The sequence below is a fragment of the Siniperca chuatsi genome, linkage group LG14 (genome assembly GCF_020085105.1).
Source record: "Siniperca chuatsi isolate FFG_IHB_CAS linkage group LG14, ASM2008510v1, whole genome shotgun sequence".
NCBI lineage: Eukaryota > Metazoa > Chordata > Actinopteri > Centrarchiformes > Sinipercidae > Siniperca > Siniperca chuatsi.
This window is the reverse complement of record NC_058055.1, coordinates 20,366,157-20,379,208: the sequence shown is the minus strand read 5'-3', so window position 1 is coordinate 20,379,208 and position 13,052 is coordinate 20,366,157. Positions and strand designations below refer to the sequence as shown.

The 13,052-nt window shown below is 38.6% G+C and overlaps 1 protein-coding gene across 4 annotated transcripts in view; it reads left to right on the top strand.

Annotated features, from left to right (window-relative positions):
• fstl4 (follistatin-like 4) overlaps nt 1-13,052 on the top strand; it is a 223,648-nt gene that overhangs the window by 31,301 nt on the left and 179,295 nt on the right. For all 4 annotated transcript variants that reach the window (XM_044223041.1, XM_044223042.1, XM_044223040.1 and 1 more), the window contains one exon: nt 107-140. In XM_044223041.1, coding sequence (XP_044078976.1) covers nt 107-140 — 34 coding nt within the window. The remainder of the gene's footprint in view (nt 1-106; nt 141-13,052) is intronic.

The following is a 13,052-nucleotide window of genomic DNA, read 5'->3' as shown; positions in this document are numbered from 1 at the left end:
AGGCGCAGTAACGAATGGTGCACGAAAAGCTGCAGAAAGGGCTGTTTTTGTCTCACTCCTCCAAGCCTGTAATAACCACTTTTGTGTGTGTGCTCTCTGTTTGCAGGAGAAGGGGAAAGCAGACGGGAACATCGATCAATGTGAGTACACTTACTGTGTTCAAACCAAACAGCATTTTTCAAAATATGCCATATTGTGTTTCATGACAAAATCTTTTTTTTTTTCTTCTGCTGTTATTCTGGCATACACTTTGGTTTTCTGATTGCTGGGAAATGCTGCTGAGAAGTAATTCAAATCTAAATGGCTCCCATAAAACTGACCATGCAGCCTGTTATGGAGAAGACCTCTGATGATGATATAACTGTGACGATCTGAAAAATCCCACTTGTTACTGCATCACATTTATTGCTCTACTGTCCTTAGAGGAAGGGTTTGGAAAGCATTTCATATTTAAATTTTGAAATCATTTTATTATCACTGGATGCCAAGATATAATCTTCCAACCAGTTGTGGGACTGGCGGGCATCAGTTTGTTTACTCAGCTGCATTTGACACCATCTGAGAGAAAATAGTTATATTAGTCGTATAGTATAGTTTTTTCATTAATAGTGTGGAACTCAACTCCACCATGTCCACCATCCTACCCTGACTCAACAGACAAATAGAAGCATCTGAAATCACTCACTCCAAGTGACAACTCATCTGTAAGTTGAAAAATAAATTTGCCAGGTGAATAATTATTCAGCTGTCAACCATCTTCAGTCCCCTGTCAGACATGATTAAGTAATGTTTGTTTAGCTTGGGTCTCCTGGGCTGTTTTACACTGCAGTAATTGCTCAGACAGTTGATGCCCTATAAAGAAGATCATTCACATTCTTGACTCTGAACCCCCATATATGTCTGGCTATTGAGGCTTCAGTAGAAGCAAGGAGCAGGGCATCATACCATTAACCTGACAATTAATGGCTAATCCGCTCTTCCATCTGAGCTACAGCTGCCACGACCAGAATTATGATACCAGTACCAATACTAAGTTGAAAAAATCTAAAGTTTTTATACTACAATTCTGCCAAGTAGCATGGATGTTGAGGTTTACATGTTTTTTTTTTGTGAGCAACTCTCAGCATTTTGCTACACTGGGATTAAGTTCAAAACTTTGTTTGAATGTTTCACACTCCTGCTGTGGGTTTGGTTATTTTTTTATCCATCTCAGCTAATAAATATTTTGTGATGCTGCATTTCAAGAGTCTTTTTTTTTTCTCGTGTTTTTATTCAAGTGCCCACTACAGGTGATGATGAAACTGAATTTCAGTTTGGTATTAAAAGCAATCCTTCACAACAATCCTGAAATTATTGTTGTCAATGCAGTCAAGGACAATGGGTGTCAGATGAGAGACTCAGCTGTTGGTTGGTACTATTAGTATTTCATTTCTAGCAACCAGAAATGTTCGTTTTATATCCTTTGGTTTTTCACTGGTGGCTTTTCCATCTAGCGATTCAATTGTTTATCAGTTTGAGAGGCTGGCTGAGTTGTTGTGAAAGGTGTTGTCATGTCGCTGCATTGGCACCAATTGTGAAGATGAGGTCTTTCTTTACTCCATGTTGTGTATGGCCTAAGCATTCCCATAAGTTTTTCTTGGCCTGCTGTTTTGTGTATTTTGCTGTATTGTAGTGCATGACAGAGAGATCGAGTGGTTTGTGTGTAAGTTACTATAACAGCAATATTTCCAGGGCTGACTGGTTCCTATTTGACAAGTGACTTCCTCTGTAAGCATTAGGCCCATTATGATGTGTTGTCTTCATCTCCACAGTAAAGAGCTGTTTCTCTGCTTGCAGTGCAGAGTTCTCTGTGTCTGCTTCTACTCATGACCCTAAACATGACCCAGAGGATTTCTTTTGTTCATGTTTATTCAGCGTCTAGTGCAGCATGTGTTGTTACCTCTGGATGTTTGTTAGTTTTCTTTTTAGCATTGTAGTATGTGGAGAAATGTAGCCTTCTAAGTGATAATTGCTTTTCTAACTATGTGTGCTTTCCTGTGTAACACACACCCTGATGGAACACACACTATGAGGTGTTTCTGTGACAGGTGTTTACATTATACTCTGCCTCTCCTCACAGATGTTCATGCTGACATATGTGCATGTAGAAAAAATGCATTGATGGGGTAGGCTGATGAAAACAAAGAGAACGGCAGCTCTGCACCAGGAGCAAAATGCGAAAAAATGAATACATCTCTGTAAGCTGCAAGCATTTTGCAGTAGCTCAGTGAATGTGCAGCCACTTTTGTTGTACAGTAACATATAAATGTGTTGGCAGAAAACGTATTCAGTATGCATGCACAGGAAGTTGTTGGGAACCCCAGAAGAGGAAAACAATGGACTGAAGGTCATGGCATTGGGTTTGCATACACTGGGCCCATGTAATTTTAATATGTCTCCAGAACTCAAGGTCCAAGTGACTTTGTAATGTAAAAGTGAGTAATTTTGTCATGGGTTTGTGCACAGTTGCAATGCCTGGTGGTCGGCTGGGGTCTTCTTGTGCTTAATTCTTTGCTTCTCCTTGTGTCTGTGTCGGTTTTCTCCTGTGCTGTAAATGTGAAGGATTGTCTTTTATATGGAAACTGTCCTGTACCACCATTCATCTACTGATGACCATTGGACAACAATAATTAGGGCTTAGGTGCCTTTCTTTAGAGCCTTGATTGCTGTCAAGGGAGGAGAGAGTCTCATTTTCTGTCACCATCTAGTTTTTTACAAACATCACACCGGGTATTCAAACCAGCATCTTCCCAGGCCTTTTTATTTTGTTAGGACACTGTTGCCATCTTTCTTTATCTGGTTCACTGGATCACTTTCCTGCTCACTGATGTGAGTCAGTTCTCAGAGTGAGTCATTACAATGGACAAGGTGATAACAGGACATGATTGTGGCTGACAGGCACTTCTTTACATCAGCATTGTGTTTGACTGTGTTAATGATGTGTATGGTAAATGTGTTAGAGGCATCGGCATGGAACAGCAACTGATGCTTTTTGCCATACTGTGACTTTGAGATCAGATCAAGTGTCAAATGAATGAATTCAGAAACATGTGCAGAATAAATGACTGAACTGTAATATGATAAGCTATAATACAAGTAGTATACAGTAGCCTTTGTCAGGTTTAGAAGATAAGTGTCAAGAGCGCAATCTCTTCTTACTGTGAAGATCAGTAAATATTATTATATAAAAACATCTAAAGGAATTAAAATTTCCCCAGTCATCCAACTTTGATTTTTTTTTTTTTTTTTTTTTGGACTACGCATTCTATGAATATTCTTTATGTAAACAGATTTGTATAGGCTGTAATATATCCTCTCTATCTGTTGGTGTGAGATTACCGATATGGCGGCTGATATAGTATATTGAATTTTTGAGCTGGAATGAAAATAGACCTTTTCTATGTGGATTGTGCACCGCTTTCATCATGGACAAAATTTGCACATCCTCAAATCAGAATGTGAATTTGTTTAGTTTTATTTTCTCACAAATAATTTATTTTTCTCAGATATTTTTCAAGCACAAACACAAGTCAATAACTACAACTGCTCAAATGCTGTGTGCTCTCAGTTTTGCACCACATACAGTGAAATGTGGAGCAAAAGTTATTTGTGAACCTGTAGAGCCAGGGGCGGTTACTATTCAGAGATCACAGAACCCTTTTGGCCAATCAAAGGAGCTTGTTTGAGCGCCTGTCCGTATAACTTTTTGTCCAGCCCAGTTTAGACTGGTCATATATTTTTATAAATATATAGTATGCCATATATACCAGAGATAAAAGTGATGTAGTGGTAAAGTGAAGGAAGGGACAAAATCTCTCCCAGCTGACAGTTAGGCCTATAATATGTCTGCCCTGTCATTTAAGGACAGCCACTTTAATATTGTGAGCTTTTTTTCCACTTTGTGCTGATTTACCTCTTGAGACTAATTATCTGCTGCCTGTTTGTATGCTAAACTGAATCCACTGTCAAAACCAGGCAATTTCATTTAATTTTCTTGTTTTGCTGTCCTTTTTCTTGGATGAGGATCAGTGTAGCTCTTGGGGATTGTGTGTTTTCACTGCCATTGGCTGGTTGCTTCTCACACTTTCGATTTTTCACTAGTTTACCTTCTCTCTTTTACCCTTTTTTCTTTCTTCCTATATTATGTCTCAATCTTTTGCTCTCTTGTACCTCAAGTCACCCCCCCAAACCTTGGCAAACCTTTTTATTGTAGCATCTACGCTCCTCATGTTGAGACAATGACATTAATCAAATCGGTCCAGTTTTACCTCTGGAACGCAGATGCTACTAGTGAAAATTGCTGTAGTGCAGGTTTTAAGCTAGCTCAGACAGAAATTCTTAGTAAGTGACATTTTACTGGCTAGTGAAGCACCATCCCTGGTCAAAATGTCAGCCTGGAAAATATGCAGTCATTGTCATTGAGTGTTCTTCTTTTCACTGTGCGTTATTGTTGCCAGTGGGATCCATATGGAAATATTGAATATTGCCCATTTATCTTCCAAGGGAATGGTGATTAATTCGGCCTTGAGTACTTAATTTATGAACCTTTGCGGATGCCTAATCAGAGTTTGTTACCGTCACAAATTAAACAATGGGAAGAGGCATAGCAAGTTAAGCAGTCCTGTGGTTCATTTAGATTGTAATTGGGTGAGAATTAGATGGGACAAGGTTGACAGAGAGACTCTCTAATAAGCAGCAAACGACTGTGGAGGAAGCTGGGAGGAGGAAAGGGCGACGAGAGAAGATAGTGGAGAAAGTTCAGAGAAGCAGGAATGGGTCGGGGGTGATTAAAAACAAGATTATAAAAGAAAGCAAAGAAAAAACAGGATAGAATGCAAAACATAGGAAGGAAGGGGAAGTAACCTTTTTTCAGCCCCATGAATCAGTAATGTTTATTTATTTTTATATTTGGAGTTTGAGATTCACAAGACTTCCATAGTTGTCTTTGGGGATGTTTTTCTAAAGTCATTATGACCTGGAACAATTGTATTTTGATTTTCCACCTATACATTATCTATATTGTCCTTGGCCAATCACAAAGAGTTGCTTTAACTGTGTGGGCACACTGACTAACAACATCCTGCCCAGAAATTGCTGATGCCTCTACAGTCAAACTAGTTCCTGATAGCTAACCTGTTGCATGATAAAAGAGAGGAAGAATAGAAAGGAGGGGGAGCTGGGGGGGGGGTGACAGTGCATAGCAGAAAATGGTAGAGGTATGGAAGACAGGATTAAAACAGCGAGAGAAAACACACTGAACACACGCCAAAAAGGCTTGTTGTTTAATTATTTTTTCCTTTAGTGCTAAAAGTTTCCCCTGCTGCCTCGTTGCAGATATTTACCTGCCATATCCTAAGTAAACATATAAAATGTGGAAAGACAACCTTGTGAATTTGCTGTGAACGCTACAGTTTGCTATAAGCAATTAATTAATGGCTTGTCAAGTAAGTATGAGGGAAATTCTCAGACGCAGACAGCTGGTGATGTTGATGAATATTCTTGTGAGGAAAAGATGGCTGTTGGCCAGTTGCTAATAAAATAGAACAGATAATGTCTTCAACAGTCTATTGCAGGTAACTGTATGACAGCTGTTGATGTAAATTTGATTGTGGTGTGTTTAGCAGTGTTGAACAGATGGAAGTAATACAAGTTACATGTGCTACAGCCAGGCAGTCACAGTAAGACAAAATAAGAGACTGTTGTGTAGGCAAGGCAAGCTTATTTGTATAGCATCTTCCAACCAAAGGCAATTTATAGTGCTTTACATAAGACAAAGACAAAATATAAAAGAAACAAAAGGTGATACTATATAAAAAGATGTAAAATATAAATATAATACAAAATATAAATAGGATTTAAAGTAGTAGATGTAGTAGAACAGATGGATAAAAAAATAAGCTAACATTGAGAAACAGATTTAACAGGAGAATAAAAAGTTACAGTGCAGTGCAAAAATGAATGAAGAGTCTTAAATTTAATTTAATAAAAAGGCAGTGACAAACAAACGAATGTGTATGTTAAAAATGAAAAGTTTTGGAAGGCCTTGATTGGAAAAAGTGTTGACAAATTTCTGCTAGTGAAAGTAGCTACAGACAGGACAAAATGTAACACAAGTTGCCGAAGGACATCATGACAAATTTGTATAATATACCGTGCAGATGAGTGACGACTTCGAGTACAAAACAACACACAATATTTCTTAGTAAGATGTTGCTCCTGACATCCAGATACCCATCATCAATTTGGAAAATCCAACGACAACACATTAATGCAGAGATGATGTCCTCGACGTTTCACTACATTCTTCTGGTGACATCGCTATAATCTCAACAAAATATATTATGTTGTCCATTGAACAATGAATATTGTGTATCCTATTGGGGAAAAAAGGCCTATCATTTCCAGTGTAGTGGAATCTAATTCACATTCATGCCACTGAATGTAACTGAAGTGCTTAACAGAAAACTCCACAAATCCAAAAAATCTTTCCACATATGACTGCAACCTGACCACACACATCAAAACAACTTAATGGCTCACAAAGTCAATGCGCAAACCCATTCTGACTTAATGTCCAAGATTGAAGAAGTTGGTCTGATCCAACAAATCCAAAGGAAAGATGGCAAGATTACTGTCCCAATTGCAATTCCAAATGTAAACCAACAAGAGCCTCATCATGCGTAGGTAGAGCTGTAGATCAGAAATACTTTATTGATCCCCGAGGGGAAACTCTTTCGTTACAGCTGCTCACTATCACTTCAATGCACACAGGAATAGAAGTACTAAGCAAATCAAAATATAATACAGCTAAGTGTTTTTATTTGTTGTTTTTGTTTTTTTCAGAAGGAGCAATGGTAACAGGCAGCATGCACGTTGGCACATGCGCACTTCACATCTGTAATGTGAAGCAGTGAGATAATCAGAAACCTTAGGGTTGTGCAAACAAGTACCACAAATATACTTGCATTAGCATCAGCTATACTAATTTATTGCCAAATACTGAGAAGAAACTCATTAATATTGTTCTTTTAGGACTGAAATAGTTTTCTCCAGTTGCTTTTGAGAAAACTTAATGTGGTTCTTGCCGAATTGGCAATTATCCAGATGGTCTAAGACAATGGTATTATGAGTTGTTAAGCTATAGATGACTCTAGAAAGTCTATTTACTTTACTTCATGACTGCTAGTCTTCCTCCTTACAATTTGGTAGTTTTTTTATGTAGTATATGTGTTAATATTTATTCAAGCAACACGCAAACAGTCAAACTTCTGACATCAGTGATCATTGAATTACTGAATACAAAATGCACTGCACACCCAAGGTTTTTCTTTCTGTAGCCCATGCTGTATAGATGAGCTGAAAAGAATGAGTTGTATACCACACACTCTCAAAGTGGTACTTCATAATTTTGACAAGGTTTGCAGGTTTTTAGAAAGTGTAGGGAGAGAGGTGATGAGGAAACAAGATTACAGAGCAGATGTATAGTTGAAGTGGTAGAGTTTGAGGGATGATACTGTATAATACATAGGGGAGGTGGAATGCTATAACCTCTATCTGTATTCAAGGTTGAGAAGGAAATCATTAAATCACTAGGTGAGAAACAAAACCCACCCACATTTACATTTTCTCAGCCATGGATCTCTCACTAACAGAAACAAACGTAAATTAAAAGAACAACACTGGAATGTAATGCAATATATTATACTCTTCTCTGTCTAAATGTTACCTTTAATCTTTTAATTTACACATGTTTCTCTCTCTCTCTCTCTCTCTCTCTCTCTCTCTCTCTCTCTCTCTCTCTCTCTCTCTCTCTCTCTCTCTCTCTCTCTCTCTGAGATTCTTAAATCAGTTTGAGCATACTGTATATCAAAAAGCTTTGTGCTTATGCATGTTCTCTACTGTATACTCACACTCCGTACACACAAGGTCTCGAATCACAACCAGTTTAGGGAGCTCTCATGTGTACGATACTGTCATGTAGATTACTGTACCAGAGACATCCTGCGTAATTAGAATGTGCAAAAAGAATAAATCTTCACCGCTGAAAGTTGTAAGTCACTATCTCAGTCACATCGTAAATCTCTGTGAAATGTGATTTCATTAAGCTGTAGAGCAATAAAGATTACCAAGTGAAAAGTTCATTGAGGACTTAATCAAAATAGTGAAATGAAACAGGCTTTGCTAAAATCAGACCCACCTTTTTATAGACGTGGTTACAAAATTAGAATATCTTCAAATAAAGTTATGATTTGCACCATAAATCTCACAATTTTCACATTGTCATGAATCTAAATTTGATCGGGCCAGGAATTATGGTTCATATCATTTTCTGATCTAATTCACAGGCAGCCGAAGTTTCATGCTGTGATAATTTTTGCCAAAAAGTCTGAAAGTCAAAGACAGAGGGGATTGTAGCAGTAGTGTAAGCTCCATGTTGAGCGTGCCTGCAGATACTGCTGAAGGGCTTAAGGAGGCCACACAGCCTCTCCAGGGACTAAGAAGGACTGACAGTGGCACTCTGAATAACACTTTACTGTGACTGGGGTAAGCTGCACCAGTGGGCCCACTTGGACACACACACACATGCTAGAGTGCAGATACAGGGGCCGAAAACAGGCAGAGGTTATGTGGAGAAAGACAATACCGGAAGAATCAGCAGGCGAAGGTAGACCTTTATTTAGAGGGGTGAGAGCATCCTCACAGCTTCCTTTGATCTTTAATGAGCTTGAGATGTATCACTGCATTATAATGTGTTCCTATTTTGCACAGGAAAACACGGCTAATGTGACAGCTGTTTGCATACCTACTAAATAGAGAGAACAAAAAAGATGGCACATGTTCCACAGGTTGATTTTTCACCAAAAATTCTGACCCACTTTTTACACTTTTCTATCCAACCTGTGGTGATATATTTACAGCCTTTAAAAATGAATTAGTGGTTGACGTATGGTGTCCTGATAAAGAATAGCACTGTTTTTTCTTTCTCTGCCCCTCTCTGTTGTTGTCTGCCCTTCAGTACCCTGGCGACCCTAGCATTTGCCTATACTGCCAGCAGCTGTTCCTGCCAAGGTCTTAATCTCATGTCGATAATCATTATTTTCATTAACAACAAATTATAATTTTTTAATTAATGGATTCCTTAGTATGTACAGTTTTTCAGTTTCCCACAGCCCAAAGTGATCTCAATTGCTTGTTTGTCCAACTGATTGATTCTGTTTTTTAATTAACTAACTACAAATTGTGCTTGTGTCCAAAATCTAATCTAAATCTTGTTGTCTGATTATTAAGAGGTATTCTTTAACAGAAAAGAACAAAATTACTGTATTTACAATTTTGCGCAATCTAATTACTGTAATTCTACTTATGCTTTACGTATAACTCACTGGAGGTCAACTCCTGGATGATACCAGCTGCTGCTGTGAGTGCAAGCATCACTGCAAACCCTTTCAGATCCATTCTTTACCTTCATCCCCCTGATTTTTACTGTCTTACCCATCAACAGAAGATGGCTTTATGAGCTGAGAACAAAAATGATTGCTTTTGAATTGAGATTATATGCCTCTGCACTCAGCTCTTTCTTTTCCCATCGCTCCATCTCTCTGCTCCTGCTATATATATATATATATATATATATATATATATATATATATATATATATATATATATATATATATATATATATATATATATATATATATATATATAATTATAACACAATGGGGTGCGCATACAACCCCAGACACATTCATATACAGTACATACTGTATATGCCCGCTGGAGTTTGAGGATAAGTTATTGTGATTTGGATCACAACCAGTAAGGTCTTCAGTAGCACTTTTCAGAGGACAAAGTGTATTTGCATACCCCCAGGGAAGTGGAAATATTAAGCTGCTGTCAGGTCACATTTCTATGACTGAGTAAACACATTCACTCTTAAATACTTTCATATACCTCGGATATTATCAACGTCCTTAAGTTTATACTGTTTTATCAATCACAAAGTATTTGTTTTTGAGAGAATTGTCAAGTGTTGTTGATTTGTTCCTAATGTAGTTTGATTCTGTTGCTGCTGCAGACTGGTTAAGACATTTTGTCATTTTAGAGAAAAAAAGACAAATGTGGTCAGATTTAATATTCATACATAAGAGCATACAACCTTTTAAAGGTTGCCATTCAGAGTGGCTGCTATCACTCTGAATGGCAGTGCTGGCTCAGTGCTGCAAGACAGGGGCATTATTGCCATCAACTTAGGCAAGCAGAAGAGAACCATACATGAGTGGTATGGTAGCTCCAGCAAGGACTGCATGTCACTGTTTCCACAATGTAGTGGACTGTAAAATTTGCAGGCAGTGGGTCATCTGAGGAGACAGTTGCTACCAGGCAGAAAGTAAATGAAAGATTGATTGTTCAACCAGGATGCTCAGGGGAAGGGCAACAGCATCTAACTATTCACCACTCAGTGTGTTTATATGCACTTAAGTAACCGGTTTACAGTCTGCTTTTAGAGATCATTACAGGTAGCGCTGCATCCTAAAATTCTAAATAATTGTATCCAAAGTACAAGTAAAACTAATAAAGTTGCCTCAAAAAAAGTTGTTTTCCACTGTTGAACATTTGACTGTTTGCCTAATTCAAGCACATTCACACTGTAAGGCAAAGCTGTGCTTTCACTACAGATCCTGTCCATTCACTGGGTCGTCAGCCCTTTGTCACACACACCCACTCCCAAAAATTGTATTGTATCTCCACTACAACTAAAATAAGTAAGGTTTCCAAAACTGCTGTGGATAGCGAATAAATCTTATTACTGACCTGCTGCATGTGTACGTGGGTTTATAGTAATCAAGTTGCATGTATATGTGTCTTATTTGAGTACCTGGCTTCTTGTGTGCATGTAAAGGTACTGACTGTCAATGAGTTATTGTGTGTTGAAACATGCTCTTCAGAAATGAAGAGCATGGCAGAGTACAGACCTGTATTATGTACAGTAGTAAGTGTTGTTTTTCTTAGCGTCCTGTTCTTGATCTTTGAATTACTCGAGATACTTAGCATTAAAGGTGCAATGTGTAAGATATGGCCAGAATTTTAGTTTAAGACATTCAAAAATGAGCTAACACTATCAACAGAATGCAACAGAATCTACTGAAATGAGCATGCTAACCAGCTAGCCCCAGCCCGTTCTGTGATGTAATACCACTTGTGCCTCGAGAGGCGATAGTGAGTCACAGTAGCGTCCAGTCTGCCCTCAGTCCAACATGAGTGAACGAAGCAGTCTCTTTATGCCACAGCACTAGCTGTTCTCCCTTTCCCTCGCCCTCCTCGACCTCTCATTCGTCCGCTACTTCTACTTTGTCTCGTGCCACCACTTCATCTTCGCTGTCTCTGACTGGGCAGACTGGGCGTGAAATCGTCATCGTCAGTCTAACATAACTGAAGAAAACACCTTACTAGTTACATAGTTTGCTAACTAACTGAGTACTGATAGTGCACTATTGATTTGGCGCTAATGCAGAAATAGTAGCAGAACAAAAACATTTCAAAAGTACACTGCTGTAATGTAAAATGTAATGCTGCCTGTAACTTACTGGAATCACTAGAAGGAGAAGAACTTAGTTAGCCATAGTTCAAATTCACTGTAAACATGGAGGGTGTCGGGTTATGCGTTTGGGGGGTGGGAGAGGGGGAGGGTGGGACGAGGTGAAATGATGCCCCCTATTTGTTTGGAGCATGTGGCCAGGAATTACACATTGTACCTTGTTGTTTTTTAAGCTGCAATCACAGAAATCACATTAAATCCTCTTTCTAGCCTCAGCTTTTATTCAGAGTGCCCTGTTCTCTCCCAACATGTGAATAATTTCAGCATACAGCCTTTTTTTTTAGAAGGTCACTGAAGTCATTCTTATACGCATTTGCTTCTGTGTGTAGACTTTGGCTTATTCCTGTGCTCCTGGTTCTACCCCTGTCTGTGCAGTCTTGTCCACACTTGCGACTCACTCTATCTGTTCAGGTGTCATTTCTGCTTCACCCTCTTTGGCCATCTGGAAAACTGTTCAGTGTCTGTAGTGGTGACTTAATTGTGACCCAAGTGCAATGATACTCTCCGGCCTGGATGTGACCCTTGCATTTCATATGCTGGTTTACCTGAAAAGCCATAGGCCTAAATAAAATCTAGTTGGCTGTGTTTGATTTAAGTGATGCTCCACCCATAATGTATGTTTTTATTCTCAAAAACTCACCGCTGGGCTTGAAAGTTGGTTGCTATAACTAAATAGTTTCTTCTGTTTATAGAGAACAGCAGTCACGGTCAGCTTGATTTCATTTCCATGTACTCATATGGTAAGATGTTTTCATGGTATAAAAAGTATCAAAACATTGATAGAATTTCTCAAATCACTCTTGCAGCATAATTCCTTCTCCATCTTATTCTGCTTGATGCTCAAGCGGCTAGCCGCTGTAGGGTGTACCGGCAGAGATCTTAAGGTGTTGAATGATATGACAACATCTGCTGAGGAAGGCAACAAGATGTGGCTGAAAGCTTTGGAATCACAGAGTGGACCTTTTGATTTTGTCAAACTGCTATTTGCATGTCTGTCTCTGAGTGAACTGCCAATGTTGGCAAACCACCTTTCAAGCCTACATTGAAGCGGTATTTGATACTAAATATTCTGGATGGAGTGTCACTCCAAACTACCATGGCAGAGTATTTATCTATGCAAGACTGTGATTACACTTAGCCTTAAATACCAGCACATACTGTACAGATTGTGAGAACAATACAAAAAGCAGCATGCAGCAGAGAAAGCTTGCTTTGCAACAAGTATGGCAGATTTCCTGGAAGACCTATTAGTGTATCATAGTGCCTTTTAGACTCCAGCTTACAGATAGGGTGCAGTCAGTGAGGTGTATTTTCATATTGTGCTGTTCAGCAGTTTGTAAGAGTAGGTATCACTGTTTTTGAAATGGATGATTTGTCAATTTGGAAGAAAGATCTTCAAATGCCAAAAATTTAATTT